At 45.2% G+C, this 26,600-nt stretch overlaps 1 protein-coding gene across 6 annotated transcripts; it reads left to right on the top strand.

The window, feature by feature from the left end:
* The first annotated feature begins 5,661 nt into the window (after positions 1–5,661).
* Positions 5,662–25,851, top strand: AK2 (adenylate kinase 2). Of its 6 annotated transcripts, none has more exons than XR_013959828.1 (8): positions 5,662–5,889; positions 15,191–15,316; positions 16,828–16,938; positions 17,067–17,161; positions 21,614–21,686; positions 22,781–22,976; positions 23,936–24,339; positions 24,976–25,851. XR_013959828.1 is itself a non-coding variant. In XM_080654079.1 (8 exons), exons 1-8 carry the CDS (start codon positions 5,791–5,793, stop codon positions 25,028–25,030), a joined length of 867 nt encoding a protein of 288 aa, XP_080510205.1. In that variant the 5' UTR covers positions 5,662–5,790; the 3' UTR covers positions 25,031–25,851. The 6 variants fall into 6 exon arrangements, 4 of the variants coding, with proteins under 4 accessions (XP_080510205.1, XP_080510207.1, XP_080510206.1 ...); XM_080654079.1 differs by lacking the exon at positions 23,936–24,339 and adding an exon at positions 24,515–24,626; XM_080654081.1 differs by lacking the exon at positions 23,936–24,339.
* The last annotated feature ends 749 nt before the right edge of the window (positions 25,852–26,600 follow it).

Raw genomic sequence — 26,600 nt, 5'->3', positions numbered from 1 at the left:
TCATAGGTCAATGTTCAATCACTGAGCCACGCCAGCCGTGCTCCACTGCTTTACTTTTATGAGAGTACCTGTCTTGCCAACTGAAAGAGACACAAAGAGGATTTTCACTTTTACGAGGGGTGTGTGTGTGCATGTGTGTGTGTGTGTGTGTGTGTGTGTGTGTGTGTGTGTGTGAAAAGTAGAAATAACGTTGAGTGTTGTTTTGCAGAAAGCTGTTAGAGAAGCAGCCTGCACCCTGGCAGCCAGAGTGGCCTCGCCAACCTCCTTCCCGGCACCACACTCAGCATCAAGCTGCCAGACCTTGAACTTGTCTGTGAGCATCTACGAGACCCATTGTTGAGGTCTGGGAACACTCAAAACATTTCCCACATAAATTAATGGTAATTGTTTCTTCGCTTTATGCCATTTTGGCTCACAAAAGGTTTCATATGAACATTTGACCTTTGGAGAGCTGGGGAAACCTGTAACGTGGGGTGCTCACAAATGTCAAACATGGATAGCAACCAACAGCAATGAACACAGGCAAAGACGTGGCCCACGCAGGAGCTTTGCGGGACAGACACTGCTGGCCATTGGCCACCCTCTGCGCTGGACTTCCCCCCCCCCCCACTCCAAGATCCGGCCCTGCCACCTCAGCTCTCTCCCCCAAAGGGCAAAGTCCTGGCCAGGAACATCCCCTGGTCAGGCCTGGCCGTGCACTCACTCCCAGGTGCCAGGAAGGCGGCAGGATTCCGTCCTTCCAGCTTCCATCATGGGCAATGCGGCTGCTTCCCCACAAGCCCTTTGCAGTGTAAGATTTTCACAAGAGAAGAGAGGCAGTCCTCTGCTGAGTACCGTGGTTTCTCCCACCTTGCCACAGTCTCTCTGGCCTCCAGGCCTTTACACACACAGTTCCCTTTGTATAGAATACCTGTCTCCTCCTCCTCTTCCTCCTCCCCCTCCTCCTCCCCCTCCTCCTCCTCCTCCTTCTCCTCCTCCTCCTTCTTCTTCTTTTAAATCCTTACCCAAGAATATGCCTTTTCATTGATTTTTAGAGAGAGAGAAACATTGATGTGAGGGAGAAACATCCATTGGTGCCTCCCACACAGGTTCAGAGTGGGGATCAAACCTGCCACCTCTGGTGCCCAGCATGACACTCCGACCACCTGAGCCACCAACCAGGGCCCCTCCCTCTTCTTTAGGCATAGCCTCCTCATCTCTTTTAGATGATGTCACTTCCCCTCAAGTCTGGGCCGGGTGCCCCCAGGCTGTGTTCCTGCCGCAGCACAGCCTCCAGCACAGCACAGGACTGTAATTGCCAATGCACTTGTTTCTTTTCCCCACTTGACTGCAAGTTCAACTCGGATGGAGACTCTGACCTCCTTGTTCACCACTGGATCCCTAGCGCCAAGCACAATCCCAGGCAAGTAATATAAGCTCACTCAATGCATGTTACATTAATCAGTTAAAGAATGAATGAGATGAATATTAATGGCACCACCATCCCCCCAGCCACCTGGCCCCCAGACTCAGATATCCTTATCCCCATCTGGTCTGGTGTCAAGTTTCATTAATTCTCCCTCCATCGTCCAGGCCTTCATTACCTTTCTCCTGGACCTCTGTCACAGCTCCCTGCACTGGACATGTCATTCTCCCTGCCCATTAGCTCTTCCCTCTTTTTGTGGAAACTCATTTGCTTTTGGGGAACAATGGCTCCCATGCCAAGCAGTCTTGAGGGAATTCCATGTGTGCCAAGGGGTCAACACGGGATCCAAGCCGAGCCAGTGCTTTGAACCTTGAATAGAATAACACAGACATAGAAGACAGTTGAGCTGGGTCATTTCAATCAGAGCATCCACAGAAATGTTTGTTGGGTTTTGGGAAAGCCTCACCCAAATGAGAGAGAGAGCTATAGAAGTAAGACAGCGGGAGATTAAAATATCACCTTTAGCCTTAGCTGGTTTGGCTCAGTGGATAGAGTGTCGGCCTACAGACTGAAGAGTCCCGGGTTCGATTCCGGTCAAGGGCACATGCCAGGGTTGTGGGCTTGATCCCCGGGGGTGGGGGGAGGGGGCATGCAGGAGGCAGCCGATCAATGATTCTCTCTCATCATTGATGTTTCTATCTCTCTTTCCCTCTCCCTTCCTCTCTGAAATCAATAAAAAGTAAAGTAAATATCACCTTTTTTTTCTAACAAAGCCATTGGAGATGTACCATTAGGTCTGACAGGCAAGCGAGCTTACTAATACTGAACCCCAGAGTTAATCTCTCCACCCGGTCCCAGGCAGTGCTGGAAAATCGTAATCTTTCCTATCAGGGTCAGACGCTGGGAAATTTAGAGCATGGAAGAAGAGAGCAATTAATAACAATAGCCCTGGCTACTGTTCAGTGGTTAGAGTGTCAGCCCGCACACCGAAGGGTCACAGGTTCAATTCCAGGCAAGAGCACATGCCTGGGTTGTGAGTTCACTCTCTGTCCCCTGGTCAGGGCACATGGGGAAAGCAATCAGTCAATGGTCTCTCTCACATCGATGTTTCTCTCTCTCTCTCTCTCTCTCTCTCTCTCTCTCTCTCTCTCTCTCTCTCTCTCTCTCTCTTTCTTCTTCCCTTCCACTCTCTCTGAAAAGCAATGGGGAAAAATATCCTCTGGTGAGGATTAACAAAACAAACCAAAAAAAAAATGGCTCTTGTGGCAAGCAGATCTGAAGGAGAAAAAGGGAAGAAGAGCTGAGTTGAGGTCCATTCATTCTCCTCAAATCAGATAAATCACTCCTCTTCTGGGGAGTATAGATGGGTGAGGGGCTGAGACAAGAGGCAAGAGTGTTACTCTAAAAGAGGTCCCTCCACTTGGAAAAAGCTGGAGGAGGGAAGAAAAGTTCCCCTCAGCACTGTCCACTTGTTCATGATCTCTAGATTATGAAAGCAACCCTGGCTCCTATCACTCCTGAGCCCTCTGGTTGTACAACTGCGCCCTCACAGTGAACTCCTGTCTTGCTAAATGTAGCCAGATTTCTGTTACTTGCATCCAAAGAACATGTATTAGTTTCCTATTGCTGCTGTAACAAATTACTACAAATATGGTGGCTTGGAACAACACAAATTTATCTCACAATTTCAGAGGTCAGAAATCCAAAATGGTTTTATGGGGCTAAAATCAAGGCGTCAGCAGAAGGTTTGTTCCTTCTGGAGGCTTTAGCGGAGAATCTGTTTCCTTGCCTTTCCAGCTTCAGAGGCTGCCAGCATTCTTGATTTGTGGTCCCCAGCGAGCAATCCCACCACTCTGATCTCTGCTTATGTCATCACACCTCCTCTGGCTCTCCTGCCTCCCTCGTATTCTTATGAGGACCCATGAGATTATATTGGGCCCATCCAGATAATCCAGGATAATCTCTCCAGCTCAAAATCCTTAATTTAATCACATCTGCAAAGTCCCTTTGGCCATCCAAGATAACATGGTCACATCTTCCTGGGATTAGGTCGTGGACATCTTGGGCCGGGGTGGGGGTGTGTGTGTGTGGGGGGGGGGACAGCATTATTCTGCCTACCACAAAATACTAACAGAAATATTTCTTAGCTCATCCTGCATCTCTTACTCTCCTCTCCAGTCTGTCCTGAAAGTGATCTTTATAAAATGCGAATCTCTTCTACCTAAGAAATTTCCCGATTCCCCAGAGCCCACTGAATAGAAACCACAGCACACCCTGCTCTCTCTCACCTCTGATAGTTTGCTCCCAATGTTCTCTCAGCCTGAAATATCCGCCACCCCAAAGCCAAATCCTCTGTATCCTTCAAGGTCCTTCTCTTTCACAGAAACCTTCGCGATCCCTCTGGAACCCAGCTGCACTGTGAGCCCCATGTCTGCAAAACCCACCTACTTGTTACCTGGCAGTGCTGGGCACCAGGCAGTCAGACGGACCTGAGCTCAACCAATCTGTGCCCTTCTTTCCTCTATTAAGAAAAATGCAAATAATAAAACAGTTACCTCATATGAAGTTTGTGGTGAGAATTAGATGAGATAATGCGTGTGAAGTGCTGAGCGCAGTGCTAGCACCCAGTATTCAATAACAGGTAGATGGTAGCAGTTATTATTAAAAATTAATAGTTGAGTGAATAAATGAATGAGGTAGTCCCTCCTTCCTTTGGGCTCTCAATATTCCCTTTATAGATCTTAGCATGCCCCAAAGCCTAGAACATTTTTAAAAATTGAAGAAATAAACCTTACATTTTGTGTATTAATGTGTAGTCGTAGTTGCTTTTCCTCCTGGGGACGCGGTGGGGTCCATGCCTGGTCAGCATCACTGTAGGGATTGCTGGTAGAAAGGGAAGGCCGCCCCTGTGCCCCTTGCTGGAGCCCTGGGCAAACCTTGGTAAACTCTGGTCTTCTTGGATTGAAGTGAATTTTGGCCACAAAGAAGCTTCCTCCAGGGAATAGATGCTTGCTTTCCCACCCTCACCCCAACCCCCATGAACCCTGTGCTCATGAACCCCAACCCTCATGGCACCACCTTGTCATTCCCAGCCTGTGACTCTGCCTCTGTGTGGCTTTGGGCTGGCCACTGCAAATCTTCCTGAAAGAGGGCCATAACAAGTCCTGCCCGCTTCCAGGTCAGGCACCTCATGGAATGAGGGACCAGGGTGGAGATGAGGAGTGGATGTTAACTTCTTTTGTGAGGTGAGGTAAAATAGAAGAGACCAAGCTGACTCCCAGGACGTGGAAAATGAGTTACTATGAGCCTGTGGGGAAACATAACTGTTTCATAATCACACTCTGGACTAGAGGTCCAAAGGGGCCCTTGGGACTGCTCTTGCCAGAGTTTCAGGGATTGCTTCAGAGGGGGTGTGGGTGAGACGTTGACACACCTAAAAGCTGCAGGAATCATTTTTCTGTCCAAGAATGGTCATCTCTTTTGAGAAAAAAAAAAACAAAAACAAAAAAACAAAACAAAACAAAAAACTACATTTCCCTGACTTAAAAAGGTCGTTATTATAAAAGTACTATCTGTTTATTCTAGAATTCATTATAGAACTTTTAGAAAATATAAAAATGCCCTAAGAAGAGGAGAAGTTCATGTAATTACACTATAACTATCAAACAAAATTGGGGTTTTGTTGTAACTGCAATTTTGTTTCCAGTTTGGTGAACATCTTTCCATGTGATTAAATATCTTGGGGGCTGAGGGATGGAGGGGAGGGGTTCCAGTATACAAATTTGTCACCATGTATTTCAGCAATTTCTTATTGTTGAACATTTGGGATATTACCTTCGTTTTTTTGTTAGTTTTTGGGCTTTGAGGCTGTTCTAAGTGCTACAATTAGTAACTTTGTTACACAAGTCTATACATATCCTTGACTATGTCCTTTAAGTTCCTGGAAGTGGAACTGCCAGACCAAAGGATATTTGATACATATTGCCAATTTGTCTTCTAAAACTGATTTCTCCCATTTACACTCCCACGGGCAATTTCATAGGTATCACTGGAGTTGCCGGCGTCTTCAACTGTCAAAAAGCCTAACCAGAACTACTCCCAGAGGCCCTCTTGCCTTGCTTCAACTTTTCCCGCCCACTCGGCACACCCGCCGCGAGCCCCACCCACTTCCAGTTTACGAGGGCCCACCCCTTCCTTACTCCTGCCGCGTGGTTGGTAGCTTAAAGTGTCCGTCGCGCTCAGGGGCGGGAAAAAGGGACTGACAGACATGAAGACGGGCCAGTGTGAGCGGCGAGCGGGCCGTGCGTGCGTGCGTGGCGCGCTGGCCTGGAAGCGCTGGACCGGAGAGGTGTGCAGGCGGTTAGCAGTGGGAGGCTTCGGCAGCCATGGCTCCCAACGTTCCCGCGGCCGAGCCGGCCCCAGAGAGTCCTAAAGGCATCCGGGCCGTGCTGCTGGGGCCGCCCGGGGCCGGCAAGGGGACCCAGGTGAGCTGAAGGGCCGCGCTTGACGGCGGAGCCCTTGGAACCCCAAGGTCAGGGCAGCTGGAGGTCCGGATGGCCCCAGCGAGGGGCCGCGGGCTGAATCCCGGGGCGCTCTGGCCCGCGTCTGGATGCTGGCAAGGTTTTTTGGGGAGGGTCCAAATTGGAGGTCGGGGAAGTGTGAGTTAGGATTAGCGTTCTTGAGGGATCCAGGCTTGAGGTGTGGAGTTAGGCGGTCTAAGGACTGACTCGATCTCGTAAGGAGTTAGAAGCTGAGCAGGTTTGAAGGGTAGGGTGAGCCCTGGGCTGAGACGTCTAGATTACAGCCTGAGTGGTGGCAGGGACCCCAGATTCCCTGCTGCTTGGGAGTGAATTGCCCAGGGTTACGTTCCAGGCACGCGGGCTAGGGGATCATTTCTTATAATGATTAATGGCTGAAGGCGGCGGAGCATCTCCGGCACCGGGCAGAGTGGGAGCTGGCATATGCTGATTGTGCTACTGCTAAGAGGAGGGAGGTGTGACCCGCGTGAACCAGTTAAGCTGGGGAGGGAGGGATGATGGGAAAGGGTACCTCAATCTACAGGTAAGAAAACAGCCCCAGAGAGGTCAGGTGGCTTTCCAAAGTTAGCAAAATTGACTTAATGGAGCCTGGAACCTTAGGAGCCCTGGGGCTCCAAGTAATTGGAGTCTGAAGTTATCTTCTGCCCTAGCAGACTGTGAGGCCTCACTCGGTGTCTGGGATGGAATGGGCCCATAGATCAAGGTTGGGATTTATGATCTTATTTAGGATTTGGAAGCCCATAGGTTGGATTATCAACCCTTCGGCCTAGGGTCTGGCATTACTCCCCTCCCCCACCCGGGCCCCAGGCTCTGGCTGCTAAATGAATGGGGTTCTGGGGACTGCTCTGTGCCCACTCTTCTCTTACTATACTTGCAAAGTCTTGGTAAACAGACCATCTTGTCTTACTCATTCTTGGGACCCCTGTGGCACCCAGCACATTACTTGGTACTTGATGGGGATACTGGAAATGGATGAATACAGGTTCATGTGGATGATGAGAAGGAAGTCTGGGAGATTCAGTTCATTCCTGTGATTTTGCTTTTTAGCTCTGGGTATTAGGTCAAGAAGGACCACTTAACTTTTTTTCTCGTTAGCCAGAGCTGATTGATCCTTGGAACTCACTGTTGCCTAATCCAGCTGTCCTTAATAACAGCTCCTCTTTCCTGTTGCTACCACCCTCAGTTATTAGGTAACCTTTGTCTTAGACTGCAGATTTTTGCTGTGAGTAGAAACAGGGTAGCTCAAAGGCATTGGTTATTATTTTTTCCTAGTTCATATCGAAGTTAATAATTTCGGTAATGGTAAAATAAATAACCCCCTAGCAAACTTTGTAACTTCCAAACCTCAGTGTTCTCACATGAAAAGTAGGTCCCCTACACCCTCCCAACTCAGATGTATTTCAATATAAAGCAGTGGTCCTCAACCTTTCTAATGCCGCGACCCTTTAATACAGTTCCTCATGTTGTGGTGACCCCCAACCATAAAATTATTTTCGTTGCTATTTCATAACAGTAATTTTGCTACTGTTATGAATCGTAATGTAAATATCAGTGTTTTCCGATGGTCTTAGGCGACCCTGCTAGCGGTTCTCAACCTGGATGATGTAGTTGGAAAGAGTTGAAGAAAATTATGAGCTGATATATAAGGGTGTAGAAATGTGGGTGTTGGTCAGGCTTTGTGGAAGTAGAGCAAGCATGCTTGAAGTAGAGAGATGTAATTAGAGCTGGGACTTGAAGGAAGAGTAAGATTTACATGAGTTACTTAACCTCTATACAGCTTTTCATAATTGGAACAATAGGTGGTTGTAGTTTTATGGAGTTAAAAAAAAAAGTGTTCATAAATCAGAGGTTGCAAAGTGGCAGCCTACAGCAGCATAAATTTAGCCTGCAGATGCTCCCTAACTTTATTATGAAGTTTGAATACACAAAAGAAGTCAGGATGGTATAATGAGCCCCCATACACCCATTATCCAGCCTTAATCACCATCATCTGGTGGCCATTCCTTCCCCATTTACTCTCCCTTCTCAAATCATTTTAAAGCAGCAGCCAGACATTATAACATTTCATTTGCAAATATTTTAGTGTGTATCTCTAAAAGATAAATTATTTTTTGTAAACAAGCACAATATTTCCTTAAAATATTAACAATTTTTGTTAGTAGTCAATGTTCACATTTCCCCTTGTCTCACAAATGTAATCATTGTAAGTCTTAATTTACAGCTTTCCTCCTAGCTTTGTTTGTTTGTTTGTTTTGTTGTTGTTTTTGCCGGTTTTTTTTTTTGTGTGTGTGTGGGAGAAACTGAGTTGTTTGTCCTAGAAGTGTCCCTCTTTTCTGGGAATTTTTTATTGTATCTCCATGGCATATTTAACATCTTCCCCTTTCCTCTCTATTTCCTGTAAATTGATAGTTTAATCATACACTTAACAAATCTGAGTTCAATTTTGTAGCTCACCTACATCACAGGTGGTGCTGTGCTGTGCATTAGGAGGCACATCAGGTCTGCTTGTCTCTGATGATGCCGGTTCCAGAATTCATTGTGGGTGGCAAAATGGTGTTGTTCTAATTATATCATTCTCTTTTTGTTTATTAACTGAAATGTTTCTGTAAAGAGAAACTTCTCACCCGCTATTTGGTATGGTTTGTATAGAAAAGGCAGGATAAATGCTTGATTTGTTCCCTTTTAAATTAATTTTATTTATTGATTTTAGAGGGAGAGGAAAGGAGAGACAGAGACAGAAACATCATCGATTTGTTGTTGCATTTACTTATGCATTAATTGGTTGCTTCTTATATGTGCCCTGATCAGAGAGCAAACCTGCAACCTTGGCATAACTGGACAATGCTCTATAGGGGCTTAATCACAAGGAACAACAACAGCCTGTAATTATTGGAATCGAGAGTCTAGGTCAGTGGTCGGCAAACGCATTAGTCAACAGAGCGGCAAACCGCGGCTCAGGAGCCGCATGTGGCTCGCGAGCCGCAGTTTGTCGACCACTGCTCTAACCAATGGAGCTACCAACCAGGGCTCTGATTTGTTTATTTTATTTGTCGACTTCCAAAATAGTAAGTCGAGCCCTGGCCTGTGTGGCTCAGTTGGTTAGAACATCATTCTGTATGCCAGAAGGTGGCAGGTTCGATTCCTGGTCAGGGCACATACCCAGGTTGCAGGTTCAATCCCTGGTCTGGAGCGTGCAGGAGGTGGCCAATTGATGTTTCTCTCTCACACCTCTCTCTCTCTCTCTCTCTCTCTCTCTCTCTCTCTCTCTCTCAAACAAACAAACAAATAAATAAATAAATAAAATTGACCACGCAGAGTTTTCAGTTGTGAAATTTCACTTAATATCCAGAGAGCTGGTTTCTCTTGAGAAGTCAGATCTGGTGGCTCTGGGCCTCCAATCCAGCCTGGCATGCAGTTGAATGGTGAGGCTGCTTTGGATGGCTCATGTGCTCTCTGGTCCCCTGCAGAGTCCTCTTACATTTGCCCCCACTTACTTCATTTGTATTGCCTGCCTGGCCCCTGTTGGTAAATGTTTGCAAGTTTTTGATGTAAAATCCTTAACCTAGGTTTGTGCTTAGTACCTACTCAGTAATGTTTGTTTTCTTCCCATTAGTACATCTTTTTATACCTGCATAACTCACTTACTGTATTTTATGTTGGTGTGACTGTAATTAAATGTTTCCTATTAAAACTCTTTTTTAAAAATATGTTTTTAAAATTGATTTTAGAGAGGAAGGGGGAGATATATACAGAGAGAAACATCAATGATCAGCTGCCTCTTGCATGCCCCCCACTGGGGATCCAGCCTGCAACAGAAACTGGGGCAAGTGCCCTCCCAGTTCATGGGTCAGTGCTCAACCATTGAGCCACACTGGCCAGGAACTGCCTGCTTTTTCATTAACTAATGATGTTTAAAACATCTAGAATACATGGGTTATTTTATTTAACTGAGCTTACTTCCCTGTGTTCCTTTTGGGGTTGGATGTTCCTACAGCGTGGCCAAAACATAGATGTGTTTTGTGTTTTCTTTGCCAGCCCCTCTTCACATTTTTTTTTTCATGTGTCCAATCTATACCAAATCAAGGCCAGGCACACGTAAGCAATTAATTGTCATCTTGCAAGTCAGGCTCTGTCAGTTATGTCTGCACAGTGGCACTCATTTCTCCTTTTACAGTTAGAGAAACTGAAGTTCAAAGGGCTTGTCCTCTCTGTGACATAGCAAGTACTTGGCAGATCTTGCACCTGCATGACTCAAGAGCTCCTGCTCTTTCTGCTGCTATCTGCTGCCCTGGGTTAGATTTTTCTCCTGCCCTATGCATGTTTTGTTGGATAAGTTTGGTGCTGAAGATGGAGAGAGCAGCCCTTGCCCTGGAGGAGGAGGTATAATATACAAAATAGTCACCCTTTGCTCGATTATGTAAAAGACTCCCGGCCAAAGACTTTACATGTGTTCTGTTATTTAAGGCCACAACCCTAAGAGGTAGGTCCTGTTATCCATGCCTTTTTACTGGTAAACTGAAGTCCAGAGGCTGTATCTTCCCCCAAGATGCTCATACAGTAGCGAGGACAGGATTTGAACTTAGATTGATTCTTGAGCAGCAGAGTCACCACCTTACATTGTTGCTATTAGTCAAGGTATAGGGGCAGAAGTGAACATTCATGCAAACAATACTTGCTAGTGCAAAGTCCCATGTGGGAAGGGACAGGTGAGTGACTAGATTAGTTCAGGATTAGATCAAGAACTAGAATTTGTTGACAGTCTTCTGTTCTTCCTCCTACCCACTCAGTGATTTTGGTAATAATATCCCCAATTTATAGACAAGGAAACAGTCTCAGAGAATCTCTGGCCTAAGGTTACATGGTAAGTTAAGAGGCAGAACTGAAATTCAAACACTGGTTTCTGTGCTTTTTAAAAACTTTTTATATTGAAGTATTATATAGAGAGACAGATGCAAATGTCATAAGCAAGCAGCTTGACGAAGTTTCACAATGTGAATGAATGCACTTGTGTAGCTTACACCCATAGCAAAAAACAGCATTGCCAGGTCTGTGATGTCTTCCTGTGCTCTCTTCCACACACTCACTTTCCCAAGGACAGCCGCTAAGGCTCTGGGTTGTGATTTAACAAGGCCATATAGCAGCGATTTTCAACCGGTATACCGCAAGAAACATGTAATACCAGACTAGTCAGGCACTGACTTCTTTTTTCCTGGATTGTCATTATTTTAAAAATGACAGCCAACACAACAATAGCTATCTGGTGTGAATGAATCAAATGTCAGTTGGGCAAAAAATATATCTTTTGGTGTACTGTAGAATTTTAGTAATTTTGTGTGTGCCACGAGATAAAAAAGGTTGAAAATCACTGCCCTATATTATCATGGTTCAGAGGTAGGACTCCACAGTCTTGAGGCCTGTTGCTATTATTACTAGCTACGTGATCTTGGGCAACTTAGCCTCTGAATTTCATTTGTAAAATGTAGATAAAAATAATTCTTACCTCATGGATTTGTAATATATTATGGACACTAAATACCATAAAACAACACATGGAAAAATTGCTTGGCATGTTGTAAACACTCAAAGTTTGCTGATGTTAAGAGGAAGAAGGGATAATTGGGTGGGCGAGATAAGCTCAGAATTTGACTACAGGCAAGGATAGAGGTTGACCAGTACGAGGAAGGGAAAAGGTATTCCTGCATAGAGAGGAGCTTTGAGCTAATGTCCATGGAGCGACTTATTTTATGTCTGAAAATTATACATAGAGCAGCTGTTTGCAGCAGTGCAGGGAATACAGAATGGGATTTGTGGGGGTAAATTTGAAGAACTTGGGGGTCTAGAAAGTTGATTGTGGAGGACACTGAGTGCTAGGCTAAGATATATGGATTTCCCCATTGCACTGGGGAGACGTTGAAGCCTCCTGATTGTGTGTGTTGGGGGTAGAGGAATGGGGTGGCATAACCTTTCCAACAGTGTTTTAGGAGATGATTCTAGCTACATATGCAGGAACCTTAGAGATGGGAGCCGGAAAAACTGGAGTCAGAAAGATGTCACAAGTAAGTTTGAGATTAAATCAAATCTGAACAACTGATAGCTTCCCTTTATTTCCCTAAATGCCAGGCACTATGCTGGATGCTTTTGCATATATAATCTCATTAAATCCCCACAACAGCTCTGCAGATGGATATGGTTGTCTGTATCTAGGGATGAAGAAACCGAGGCCTTAAGAAGGCTGTATAACTTGTTCAAGGGGATACAGTGAGTAAACTGTAAATCTGGTGCCCACCCAAGATCTGTCCACTATAAAGCCCAGTCTTGCCCTCACTTTCCCAAGGCTTCACAGACTGCATCAGCATCCCAACACACTCAGTCATAAACTTTAAGGGTGGGCCTGGCTTTGTATTTTAGCAAGTGCCCCAGATGATTGTGATAACACACTGAAGTTTGAGAGCACTAAAGCTACTGTTCTGTCTCCCTATTGGTTTTAGCCATTATTACCCACGCCCGCCTCCCAAAGTCCATCCCCTTCCCCACAGGGTTCTCATAGAGGTGATGGGCCTATTTCTCGGACTCAGCAATGGTCCATGGGTTCAATTCCCGGTCAGGGCACAGGTCCGGGTTGTAGACTCAATCCCCAGTGAGGGGTGTGCAGGAAACAGACGATCAATGCTTCTCTGTCATCATTGATGTTTCTATCTCTCTCCCTCTCCCTTCATCTCTGAAATCAATAAAAATATATTTTTTAAAAGTACATGTTCTCAGGCCCCACATTATAGAACCAGAATCTGCATTTTAGAAACACCCTCCCTCCATGGCCCCCTTGTGATTTGGAGTAGCATTGCTCTAAAGCGAAAGCTTGAAGTATGAGGGGAATATGGTAAAGTTATTTCATCAAGCTTCTTCTGTAGTTTGCAAGTAAAGAGTAAAGCAAAGAAGAGCCCTGTCCAGTGTAGCTCAGTTGGTTGTACATCGTCCTGTGCACGGAAAGGTTGCCAGTTCGATTCCCAGTCAGGGCACATGCCCTGTTGTGGGCTCAATCCCTGGTAGGAGATGTGCAAGAGGCAGCTGATTGATATTCTGCTCTCACATCAATCTTTCTCTCTCTCTCCTTCTCCCTTCTCCTCCCTCTAAAAATCAATAAAAATATGTTTTTTAAAAGAGAGTAATGCAAAAAAAAAAAAAAAAAAAAAGACATGAAAGGAGGTCTTTTGTTTATTGAATGCCTACTATGTGTCTGGTGTTTTGAGTCCTTATTTCATTTTATCTTCACAACAGCTCTAAGAAGTAGATGTTATCCATAATCCCATTTGACTGATGAGGAAACTGAGATTCTAATAAATTAAGTAACTAGCCCAAGGTCACACAGATAATTGAGTGCTTTAAGCCAGGATTCATGTGCAAATCTGTCTGACTCCAAAGTCTGAGCTCTTTGCAGCCCATCACCCTGACTCCCTTGCAGCAGCAGGGAATAAAGAGTTAGTCTGCAATGACATGTCTTCCCTATTGGAGTGTTCTTCCCTGTAGCTGTGGAATCCAGTCACCTGCAACAGCCCAGAAGAGTCCTGTAGTTTGGGGGGTGGGCTGGATACAAATAGAACAGTCAGGTTTTGTGCTGCTAACAGCACTTTTCTGGTGTTTTCGTCAGCCTTTCCCCTTGAACAAGCCTGACCTTCACATTTTTCACCCAAGTTAATTTCAACAACCAAGGAGAAGATTAGCAGACAAGCACAGTTCTCTGGGTATGTGGCCACTGGACCAGTCTGGAGGGCAGAAGGTCTACCATGGCCAGAGGGTCCTGACCTTCATTAGTTTTCCAGAGTTTTTAACACCTGATTTGGATTCTGTTTTGCTGTGAAGTCATTTCTTTGCTTGAACTGAATCATTCCATGAATCACAAACCAGAATTTGCTGCATTGGGTCCCATCTGTTAAGTTTTTATTATGTGCACCTACAAAAACTCCCAATAACTGGTTTGAACAAGGATCCAAGCCTACTTTTTTAACAAAACAAGTGAGCCAGAAAGCTAATTATTAAGCTCCTTGAATTGATGCTGTTCCTCATGAGTTCTGCAGTTTTTTTGTTTGTTTTGTTCACAACCAATGTTGAACTGTCCAGGGTCTCTTGTTCCTAGTCTTCAATCTGATGTGTAGTCCACCAAACTATGAACTCACAGAGGACAGAATCTCTGTCGCCTATTCATCTGTTTCCCTAGTTCCCAGGAGGGTTCTTGGAAGAGACATCAATATGATGAATGAGTAAATTCATTTCTGTAAAAATGAATATGGACTTAGGTTAGGGGTTACAGTAATGGCTAATGTTCACTGAGCACTTACTATGAGCCTGGCCCTGCATATGCCGAATTCTGTATAATCTCATGAACCCAGTGGTGTAGGTTCTATTACCATTTCCAGTTTACGTAGAGGAAATTTGAAACTTAGGTGATATAATTTTCTCAAGTAACATATTTCTATCTAGCCATTGGTAGGCCTGAAGTCTGAAACCCAGGCCGTTTGACTTTCAAGCCCATGCTCTTAGCTAAAAGGCCTTACTGCCTCCTAAAACTAACAAGTGCTTACTGTTTGTCAAGTGCTCTTTGTATATATTTCATCTGACCCTCACAGCTACCTTCCTTGATGGAGCCTTTTTGCCTTCATTTTAAACAGATGAGGAAATTGAGCCTCTGAGAGGTTACGTGATTTGGCCAAGATAATGCAGCTACCTAGTGCCAGGGAAGGGGAAGAACTGTCTGCCTGTGGGAAACCTGTGTTCTTCACCTTGCCCCTGCCTCTAGGCCAGTGGCCACAATACTTGACAATCACACATCCAATCCTTTGGCAAATATTCATTCAACACATTACATGCCAGGCATTGTGCTTTATATACATGAACTCAGACTTCACAGTGACAATGTGAAGTATCGATACTACTTTTTTTATTCTTCCCATTGGCAATGGGGAAACTGATGCTTATATGTCATTAATGTATCTAACGGAAGGAGTGAAAATAATATTTGTGACAGCTTCTTGTGTGCTAGGTGCGCTGCTTTAAGTGCTTTACATGTATTATATCATGTCATTATATGTTAGACTATAATACAGGTACTTTTATCCCTGTTACAGGTAAGAAAATTGGCATTTGCAAAAATTCACACAGCCAATAAGTTCCTGGCTCAGGTTCATACCCAGGAAGTCTGACTCGAAGGCCAGCAGTGCTAACTGGACTTTGGTTTTTGTTTTCTCCTACACAGGCACCCAAATTGGCCAAAAACTTCTGTGTCTGCCATCTGGCTACTGGGGACATGCTGAGGGCCATGGTGGCTTCTGGCTCAGAACTGGGGAAAAAGCTAAAGGCAACTATGGATGCTGGGAAACTGGTAGGTTTGGTGGTACCATTGAATGTTGATATTCCTCAGAGTGTAGATCTGCACTGCCTCATATGGTAGCCACCAGTCCTGTGGAGCTATAGAAATTAAATTCAATTTCACGTAAAAGCCAGTTCTCCAGTCTCACTTGCCACATGTCACACATTTGCTCGCCAGCACAGATACAGGATGTTTCCATCACTAGAAAGTTCTGTTGGAGAGCCCTGTGCTCTAGGGCGTGTGAACAAACTGGCATATCATAGGAGTTTTTAGAGCAGCAGGTTACTTGGTTTGTTCTGAATTTGTGGCACTTATTTTATTCACAGTATTCTGGACATTCCTCTGTGCTGATGCAGTGTGTAATATACCCAATTTTTAGGGCCAAAAATGAAACTGTCATCGCTGGGCCAGAACTCAAGGATGTGTTAAAGAAAGGACTTAGGAGCCACAGGGTAGTTTTAATCTACTTTTGTGACTCTGTTCTGTGTCGCTATCAGAGGAACTGCTTTTGACAGATGTAATCCTTCCTGTTTGGGAGATATAATGGTATTTTCTCTTGTTTCTAGTCCAGTTAATCTGATTGGACAAATACAATCTGTTATCTACTAAATCTTCTTTGATTAGTGCCAGAGCTTAATTGTAACAGTTATTCTGGGACAGGGCTTCTGCAAATCACCTTTAGAAGTCATTTTTTTGCTTGGCCCTCTGGCCTTTTTATATCTTATTTAACATGGTAGGGAAGGTTCTGGGCTTTGCCTCCATTCCCAAATTAATACTTCCTGTCAGGCTTTGAGATTCAGTGCCTGTATGGAATGGTACCCCTGCCCGCCTGTCCATTTGCCTGTTTGCTTCCAGCTTTCCTTTCATGTCAGTGAGGCCCTGTCAAGCTAGAAAGCTAGCTATTCTGGACTTTGGGTCTTGGCAGAAGATCCTGTACTGAGAAAAAGTTGGGATGTGGCAATGAGATTACTTATCTCCAACCTTCACTTAGTTGCAAAGCTTACACTTTGTCCCCAAGTTCACAGCTGGTCCCGAAAGATAAGAGCATTAGCTACCAAGATGGGCAGCCTTCACTGTAATACTAGCAGGGAACCTTTTCTCTGAAGGCCCAGGAGGAAAACCAGTCTTTGAAAGCTGGGAGGGGTCCTCATTGGGGTTTTCACAAAGGCTCAAAGGTGTGTTGGGCTGGCTCCTCAGTTCCTTGGTGCTAACCCAATCTTGCCAATCAGTGAACTTCTCCGTTGTCTCATGTCCAGGGTCCCCGGGTCACTTTAACTGTGAGCCTAATCAAAATTGGGAAACAGCAAAGTTGGAGCCTTTCTGCATTCTGGTCAACCCCCACCGTCTCCTGCAGTGGTCAGGTTACATAGACACAAATTTGTGACCCTGGAGTTGGGTTAATGTTACCCACTTCAGCGGTCGCCAACCTTTCAGACCTCGTGGACCACCAGTGGTCCATGGTTGGTGACCGCTGACCTAGTTTATGGATTTAAACCCAAGGCTGTTTTGTCCTTGACTTCCAGGTGAGTGATGAAATGGTCGTGGAGCTCATTGAGAAAAATTTGGACACCCCTCCATGCAAAAATGGTTTTCTTCTAGACGGCTTCCCCCGGACTGTGAGGCAGGCAGAAATGGTGAGTGGGTTTGTTTTGTATCACCATTGCATGATAATGACCTCTCACCCTTAATATCTTAATTCCTTTGAGGGAAATGGGTCTGATCAAGCTCCGGTAGCTTAGGAGGGACACACACTCTTTTACAGCTTGACGACCTCATGGAGAAGAGGAAAGAGAAGCTTGATTCTGTGATTGAATTCCGCATCCCAGACTCCCTGCTGATCCGGAGAATCACAGGAAGGTATTTGTCCCTAGAAGGTCCCTTTTTTTCATGCTTCTTCAGAGATTAGTCAGACCATGGGAACTGCTTTTGCCTAATCCCAGTCATGAAGCTTAATAACATTTCAACATGTACATGGATTGATTTTATTTGGTGACATCTGCTGATGTGGTGATGAGATGGGATGTGGAAAGAAGAGCAAGGGATTTGAAGTCAGACAACATCTTAGTCCTGTCACCCTTTTACTCTGACTCTAGGCAAGTGACTTAACCTCTCTGAAGCTGTTTCCTCGTATTTAGAATAAGGATAATACCTGTTTGAGGAACTATTGTGTGTGTTATCTGTGTATATAAAAGCCTAATATGCAAAGTGTCCCCTCGGGAGTTCGACCAACCGGGAGTTCAATCGCTCACTATGACATGCACTGACAACCAGGGTTGGCGTGGAATGAAGGGAGGCCCTGGCTGGCAGCTGGCAGCCACTAAGGACCCTACCTATGCACAAATTTTGTGCACTGGGCCTCTAGTATAACATATAAAGTGCATCATTCAGAGCCTTGCTTATAGTAGGTGCTTAAGAAGTGTTAAATTCTTTCCATGTGTACCTCTGTTTTAGTGCTTTTAAAAATCTAATTTCAGTTGGAATTGCCTTGCTGTAGGGTTTTTAGTAATTATACAAGTAATATGACCATCTACACAAAGTTTAGAAAATGAAGGGAAATTTTGCTCATCATACAGCCACTGTAGCCAAAACCACTGTTATTTTGTGTGTATGCATGTTTTGTTTTAAAGTGCTCGTTTCTCTATAGTAGTCAACATTGAACACAAATGCACTGCATCCAAACGAGTTGGTTCTGAAAGATCGCAGGCAGTTTCCTCTGTCCTGTTTTACTAATCACTCTGCCATCTGCTTTGTGCCTCCCATAAATATGTTGAAAGCTCTCAGCCACTAATAGATCCTCCCACCCCTTTTTTATTGTGGGCTTTAGCTTTTTTATTTCTTGGCCATTTTAATGGAATCTCAGGAAGGTGGTCAGCGTACGTCATGGAACCAGACATCCATGACCATTATTTTTATTTGCTGTATGATTTTTCACAGATGAACCATCATTTACTTAATCGTTTCCTTATTGTTGTACATTTGTGTTTCTTCCAGTTGTTCACTTTTAAGTTGATGCTGTGACCATCATAATACATGTAAATTTTTGGATTTAATTAAGGGGAAACTGTTTTCTTATTGTAAATTTTATTACTCTGATTTCCTAATGAGGTTGAACATTGTTTCCATGTGTCTGCAGTCCAAATCTTCAAGGAGAGAGGCAGGCATGTAAACAGACAGCAGAGTGTGTGATAGAGGTGGTTTCCTATAAGGTTATATTAGATACAGTGGGATCATCTTACATTAATTTTCTTTTCAAGTGTCCAGGTTTCATGTTCCTAGCTCTTCCATGGGCTCCTTCAATACAGGAACTTTTCCTTCTTTGCATCCCCACTGGCACAGGGTAGACAAAGTTGATGTAGTGGTAGGGTTGACAGGATGGGACATACCAGGCCTGGGGTCCCTCGTATGCAAAGCAAATGTTAATAGTAATAGGTGACACTGGAGACCTTTAATTCAATCAGGCCAGCTTCTTGAGTGCCTGCTTTGTGCTCAGCACAGTACTAGACTCTGGGGCAGGGAGCAGGGGAGAGGGTATAAAAGAACAACATCATGCACATCTCTGACCTCGGAGTTTACAAACCATACCTGAAACCTGAGGTGTTAGTGTTGTAGGAAGTCCAAGAAGAGAGTCTGGGAGGAGGGAGAGAAGGCTGCCTAGGAGAGGTGTATGTCAAACTTAACCTTCCTGGATAAAGAAAATTTTGTTGGCTTTCCCAAAGGGAGTAGATGCCAGAATGAGTATGGGTTGGGGGAGGGACTCTAGCTGGGGTTGGTGGCAGGGGTCTGTCCAGAGTTGGAGGAATGGCCTGGGGGTGGGAGGGGGGGGCTGGGCAGTAGAATGAGTGCTGTTGGGAAGGTAGGGTGGGAGCTAGACTGGGGAAGGTCTGCCAAGGATGTGACAGAGTCAGGAGTCGTGGCATGTTCTTAAGCCACTAGGTATTGTGGCAAAAACAACATTCTAAGAACATTAGCTTGGTCCTGGCATACAGGCTAAATGGGGAAAGGAGAAACAGACAAGGACTCCACCTAGCAGCCTGACTGGCCCACATGTGAAGTGGTGGAGGCTTTTAACTGGGTGTGGCTGGTTGGGGTTATAGATTCTGAAGAACAAACTACAGGGTTGTTGTAGAGGGTGAAACAGAGAAAACTCAGTCTTCTCAATTTGGAAGTGAGTGGTTTATTGTGACTCCTCCCTCGCAGTGGAGGAAATGGGGCAGCCAGACTGTTGTTTCCAAGTTCCCTCTGCACGTCAGTAACAGCGGGCACCAGAGCCTGCTTTCTGCCTCCTGTAATTAAGTCAGGAACTAGTAGTTTAAGGTGGATCTTATTTAAATCTGACCTGCTAAGGACCCCCTATAGATATCTTCTGAATGAGCACAGACCTCACTTGTAATAAATTTATGAGTCATTATTTGATTTCTTGAATAAGTATGGTTGGTAGTTTGGGGTTTTAACCTATTCAGTGTTGGCTCTCTAGTACCCTAATTATTCTACCAGTTGGTTCTCTGGTGTAATTAGCCTAATGTCTCCTACCGTCCCATTCCGTGGATGAGAATACAGGTGTCTGAAGTGCCGCACTCAAGGTCCCAGTCCCAACCCCTCCACATCTTCACCTCCACCTCGAGGCCAGGCTCTATGACTCATAGAGCTGTTTTAGTTGGAACTTAAGACCAATTCTGTTTTGAGAACTTGGAGATTGGGCTTTCTTTTTTTCCCTTTTAAGGAATGAGCCTTGCATTCCTCTTTAAATGATGTTTGTGAGGGGGAAGGAGCACTATTGTTGTAACTGGAGGGCTGAGGGAATGTGGGAGTGAGCAAGAGATGTAGAGAGGTGGGCAGGAGAGAGTCGTGTTTATTGCCAGCTGGCTGCTCTGTGCCCTGTGCTCTCCAGAAAGTGAAGAAATAGGGTCCACATCTCATGCCACCCCATTCCCAAAGGGAAAGCTATAGCTAAACTGAGCGGTCTGCACTCTCCCTCCCCCTGGATCTCCCAGTGGTGCACAGATGAACCCCTCCCACAGCTGAAATACAGGAGGGCCCATCCTCACCTTATATGCTTGCAGTTACTGGCCCACTCAGTGCAACTAATTTGCTCTGCCATCACCTCTCCTCTTCCCAGTGCTGTAAATGAACCATCTTATGCTATAAATGGACCACTTGACCCCCCAAAAATGCACTGTTATTGAAACACAACATCATATTTTACACAGTTGCAGCTCTGAAGTCTAACACAGAGTTTTCCTACATGGTGAGCGGAGATATTGATCCCTTCGGCCATCAGAGCAGCGGGCAGGCTTGGGGAGGCCATACGTCCCCTGGAGGAGCAAGCACCTCGAGTACTGTATTTTTGTGCATGCCAAGAGCTGAAAAATGTTGGGACGTCCTGGTCTAATAGACCTTGAGGAGAGCTGCCATCCATTAAATAGGCAGACCTTGGTTGGCACGGACTTGGGAAACCACACGAGCTTGAGCAAGTGGGCCCTGGCTGTTGAGCCGTGTTTGGCCTGCCTCCTTCCCTTCTTAGGTTTCTGGGCTCCTGTGGCGTGGCCTCACCCAATCAGTAACACAGGCATGTTGCCTAAGGGGGCACAGCACAGATGCAGCCCCAGTGCCAAACAAGTGCTTCTTCTTGGGCTCCTAATGACTTGTTTAATGAGTCATTTTCCCAGCGCCTTGACTACTGCAGCGGATGGGCTCTCTCTTATCTACGTGATCCCAAACGGGTGCTGCTTCGTGTGGTGGTGTGTGCATCCATAGCACATATTTTTCCAATAGCACCTTTCTGGATTTATAATCAAACTAGGTTAGAAAATAAGGTTGGTTTCTCTGTCCTCTGTCCCCCATAGCATTTTACACAAATCTCTGTTAAGGGATTGTCTGGTTTATTGTGGTTATTTATTTCCACATTTGCCTCCCCCACTGAATTAAGCACTGCTTGTGAGCAGGGAACTTGACTGGTTGCTCTGTAGCCCCTGGATTCAGCTTAAGGCCTGAATGGGACTAGGCACTTAGTAAATGTTTGTTGAATAAACAGGTGAATAGAGTGAATGGCTGTGTGAGACCAGCACCAGAGTTAGGTGGTTATACCAGCTCTTCAGCCGGACACTCATTTTAATGTTGGGTCAGAATAGAAAACATACCCACTCAGGCATAAGCCTAGTATCTTCTTAAGCAAGAGTTGCCTATAGCCGCGTTCTCTGCTGGGTTAAGGTCCTGCACCCAGCTTCCCTGACTCTGCTCATCATCTTGAAGACCCCTGCAGTTCAGGATACTTTCAGGCCACCTGACTTGTGTTCCTTTGCTGTCTTTCAGGCTGATTCACCCCCTGAGTGGCCGTTCTTACCACGAGGAGTTCAACCCCCCAAAGGAGCCCATGAAAGATGACGTATGTAGACCCAGGACAGGAAATTTCCTTTTCTTTCCTTCCCTTTTATTTCTTTTTTTTTATTTCTTTTTTTTTTTTTTTTCCATCTTCCCTCTGTGTCTACCAGTATTACTAACTTAACCATGAGAAATATTAGTCACGTAAACCACATGGGCTGTGGCTCATTTATACAGCGTCTCTCCAGCTGGTTTATTGCTCGACCTTGAGGTGGCTACCAGTGCCAGCTATTTCCCAGTGCCCTGTTTGTACCTGTCTTTTGTCCAGAACAGCACCTTTCAGATACCATGGCAACCTAAATGGCCAATTAATGGGAGGGGGCTGCTTGGAAGCCCAGAATCAGAGCCAGGGTGAAGAGGATAGTACTAGACAGAAGTTTGTTGACCTTCTTCAGAATGTCCTCTCTCTAGTGATTCTCCTGTGCCCTGCAGATTCAGAATATTTTGGCTAGACTGTGTCACATTCTTATGACAGTCTTTAATTGCTTGCAGGTGTAAAAGGGAGGGCCTCATACATGCTCACTGTATCATTTGCTATAAGTAGTCCATTTTATATGTTTTAGAGCATGCAAGCAATAGTAAGAATTTCTTGTATTAACCTTTGTCTGTAAGACAAGTTCATCAGCTCAGACAGGTTCCAACGCCATCATGTGTTAATTTTGTCACATTTCACAGAGTAGTTATACCATTCAGAGTTCTTTTGCACTTCACTTATTCCTTTCAGATTGTTGATGGTTGACACCCTAATAAACACAAAATACTTAGGCAAATCTATAATAATAAAAGTATAATATGCTAATTAGACCGGACGTCCTTCCGGGCGTCCTTTCAGATGACCTTCTGGACAAGCCGGGGCTGCGAGGGAAGCCCGGGTGCCTGAGGGAAACTGGTGCTGGCAGCTGGGGGAAGGAAGGCCTACTCTTGCACGAATTTCACGCATCGGGCCTCTAGTAAGATTATAATTGCTAATGCATCCCTGATTTTGTATGGTCTAGATTGTCTTGTCTTTCCCTCCAATGGATTTTGGGATCAGACAGCAGCTCAAATCTGCATCTGGCTAACAGTCCTGGCCTTCCATTGTCCTCTTCCTGTTCTCAGATCACTGGGGAACCCTTGGTCCGAAGATCAGATGATAATGAGAAGGCCTTGAAAATCCGCCTGGAGGGCTACCACACGCAGACTACCCCACTAGTGGAGTACTACAGGAAACGAGGGATCCATGCTGCCATCGATGCCTCCCAGACCCCTGATGTTGTGTTTGCGAGCATTCTAGCAGCTTTCTCCAAAGCCACATGTAAAGACTTAGTTATGTTTATCTAATGTTGGGTCTATAAAGGAGTTTCTTTCTTCTTCCTATCCCTGTTGAGGGAGTGGGTGGGAATGGCAGACCAGGCAGAAGGAAGCTTCGTCAAGCCAGCTAGAATATCATTTGATGTATTGATTAAAAAAGCACTTGCTTGATGTATCTTTGGTGTATGTGCAACTCTCATCTCATCTGTATGTGTGTGTTGGTATAGGTATGTGTACATTCTCCTACTTTCTAAGTTATAGGTGAGGTGGCTTTCCCAGCTGTTTACTTCTTTAAACATACTCTTGATTTTTTTTACTAAAATTAACTCAGATATCTGCCAGGTACCCCATTCCCTGATATTTATTCCATCTCCAACAGCTGATTAGAAGTCCAATGTCAAGTGTAGTTAGGCAGGGCCCAAGTTCCTGGTGGCAGATTGTTAGCAGGGAATTCCACCTGTCTCCTAGCCCACGGTGAAAAGCCTCATGAGTCTGTGTATGGACAGGATTCATTGATTTCCCCCCCTAAATGGAAGTCAAAAGGTACTTAAATTACAGATTACAGAAATTAGTGGAAGAGGGTGTCACTAGAGAAAGAGCCAGGCCAAGCTGGAATATTTTTGTGGTCTGCATTATGGTTCTATAAAGTAGGGATCATTTGGGACCTGGGCTTGAAAACCAAATTGTGGCCAAGAATTAAACCAGATGACAGGTCCTTTTAAATTCAGACTGTCTTCTGAACATCCAGGCTGGGCATCTGAGAGCAGTCAGTCTGCGTCCTCAAAGTGCCTTTTGTTTTTATTTTTAATTTTGCCTGTTTCCAAGGATGAACAAAACAGTAATTTGGAGGTAGTCTATTCTTGGATTCGTTTTGATTAGAATTTATTCAAACCCAGTCACTCTCCAGGATATGAAACTCAAATCAGATGTATACCTTTTAAACTTAAACCCTCTCCCTTCCAGATCCAATCCTTCACCCCTTACTTCATGATGATGATGGCCACAGACTCCCCAAGAAAAGATCACCCAAAAATAAAATCACCTATGACAGTAGCCAACTTTTATGCCTAACCTCAGCTCCCCAACTGTAAAGCATTTCCTGGGTTCCATGCTGTGCCTTTTGGTCTCTGGTATGATTCGTGGCAAATGGACAAATTAACAGACTGCTGGGAGGGACCATGAAAGCAGCAGCCTCTGGAAAAACCATTAGAAAATCAGTGGCAGGTCCAGTAAATAATGCCTCCTGCCCTGGCATCATCTGCTGACGCAGTGCAGTGACTCTCAAGTGCCCAGTGCCCCCTACCTGAACTCCCCTGCTCTCTTGGGACTACCGGAGGGCTTGTCCTCTGCCTGGAAGCTGGGCGTGGGTACGTGGCTGTCTTGCTTCTCTCTCTGTCTGTTTCAAGTGAGTGTCTGCTGGCTCTGCTCTGCCTTGTTTCCATGGCTGTAAACCAACTCCGCCCAGTCTGGTGTGTGGTGTTTCTGGGAAGCACATGACTTCTGAGAATGGGCAAAAGAAAGGAGTGAAACCAAAACTGTCAGCTCTGTCTGCAGGGAATGGGACGCTTGTCTGGATGAGGTGGCCTCGTGAATCTTGGAGTCTACTCCCCTTTGACCGGGGACAGTGGCAGGCACTTGGCCTCAAAGTTGAGAGGTCCTTGAATGTTTGCTAATTGAACATGCATGATCCTTGCTTAAATATTTGTCATCCTTCCTGTACATTTACTTGTGTGTACGTGCACAACACGTGTGTGATATTTGGGCTGCGGGTAAAAACTAGATGTGGGGGATGGGTATGCCTTTGCGGGGGTGGTTAGGATTCAATTTTTGCTTCATTTAATTCCAGAGCCTTAACCTCAGCAAGCATGAGAGCTTTCACCTGGCAGAGAAATGTCCAGTGTTTAATGCATTTGGTTGCTGGGGCGTGCATGCCAGCCTTCTCTGATGTTTACTTGGTTTTTAAAAACCCATTTTGTTCTCTCTTGTTTTCCTCTCTATTTCAGCCTAGTAACAGAAGGCCAGGCGAGACTGCACCACTGCTCATCACCCGCGGCGTGATCCCTGCTTTTAGGTGCTGGGCAGAGGGGAGGGGTGGTCAGGGTAAGGATGGAGAATCAAGAGTGATGAAGGGCTCACGAAAAATATTGGAAGGGCAGCAGTGTTGTAGTGAGGTGATTTCGTTCGCATATAGTAGGAGTCTTAAAGAGTATGAGTAATTAATTTTTTAAAAGACTGATTGGAGGATATAAGTAGAAAGAAGGAGGTGCAGTACTCTTTCTAAAGAATCAAGTTTTCATTTACTCTGGACTGGTGACAATATTTTTTGAAGCCAGTGCCCTGAGACCTCAACTTTTATCTCAGAACCTCATGGGTTGCCAGCCCAGGAATGCAGGAAATCAAACTGTTGTCCTCTCTGTCCTATAACCAGGGACAAGGAGGCTTTGACTACTGACACTGGTTCCCCACACCCTGTGATCAAAAAATCATCTCCACATTTGAAAGAGATACAGGGTGTACTCCTGGGGGCAGTGGCTCAGCAAATCAAGTTTACAGGAGTCATGGGGAGGGTGGGCAAGCCGATCTCACTCCCTTGCCGACTTACCACCTGCTCTCATGGGTGAGTGCTCAGCAACCACCCAGTGTGTGCCACAACTCTACGCTATTGCCTTCTTTCATCCATGGTGTGTGAAGGGACCCTTCAAATAAATGAGCAAGTGTCCTAAGCAACATCATCCAAAGATTGTCCTTCCGGTCCTCACATCCTGTGACTGGGATCACTCGACAGCACTGTGATGTATTTTCAATGAGGTGCCTTTCTTAAAGACCAAATACTGCCTTGTTCGGCCCCTAAATCAATAAAGTATGTAAAAGTTTGCATCCCCTGTTGTGGCTTTTTTTGTCTTTTTTAGGGGGTCTGGGCTAATAAAATGACATTGAATTCTGGATCTGGCTTGGAAGCCCTTTCTTGTGCTCACTGGAAGCTGTGAGGTAGGAAGGTCCAAGTGTGTCCTCATAAGATGATCCTGCACCCTTTTGACCTTTAGCTCATATGCAGGCTTTTCTTGAGCCCATGGACAGGGCAGCTTGGTCTAGTGGAGACACAGCTGTGCTTGGTGCTCAGGGGATATACAACAAATCCCAGCCAATCATATACTCTGCTCCTGTTTTGTTGTCTGAAAAGAGACTGGTGATGCTGCCTTCTCAGACTCGTTGGCATTAAAGGAAGTTTATAAGGGGAAGCTTTTTGCCTGGCACGTAACAGACAGAATATGTGTTATTTGGATCCAAATATACACAGAAAAATAACTGTTTCCTGCCGGGCTGGATAATTGTTGAGCGGGCAGTTGTCCGCAGCCCAGAAAGCCAGTTGTTGTAATCCCTAAGCTAGATTTTTGGCTGCCTTTTCAGATGCCTCTTTAACACCCTTGGTTGCTTCTTTATAAATCCACTTCTTCCCTGACACAAATGAGCTTAAATTATTTGACTAAACTGAAACTCCCTGTGCTTTGGAAGGGCTGCCAGTGCCAGTAAGGTTTCTGGGAAGTGTCTGCGCTCCCTGAAACCAGGGGGAGCGGGGCCGCCATTCTCTCAGGCTCCTGTTGGGGGAGAAGCAGAGTTGTCACTGGCG

This window comes from Plecotus auritus (genome assembly GCF_963455305.1).
Source record: "Plecotus auritus genome assembly, chromosome: 2".
NCBI classification, from domain to species: Eukaryota; Metazoa; Chordata; class Mammalia; order Chiroptera; family Vespertilionidae; genus Plecotus; species Plecotus auritus.
The sequence above is the reverse complement of the archived record's forward strand: the minus strand, read 5'-3'. Positions and strand labels throughout refer to the sequence as shown.

Bases quoted from the DNA above. Each gene is read 5' to 3' on its own strand.
- AK2 (XM_080654079.1), top strand. From the start codon at position 5,791: ATGGCTCCCAACGTTCCCGCGGCCGAGCCGGCCCCAGAGAGTCCTAAA. The intron at 5,890-15,190 runs GTGAGCTGAAGG...TCTCCTACACAG, and splicing joins GGGCCGGCAAGGGGACCCAG to GCACCCAAATTGGCCAAAAA. The intron at 16,939-17,066 runs GTGAGTGGGTTT...ACTCTTTTACAG, and splicing joins CTGTGAGGCAGGCAGAAATG to CTTGACGACCTCATGGAGAA.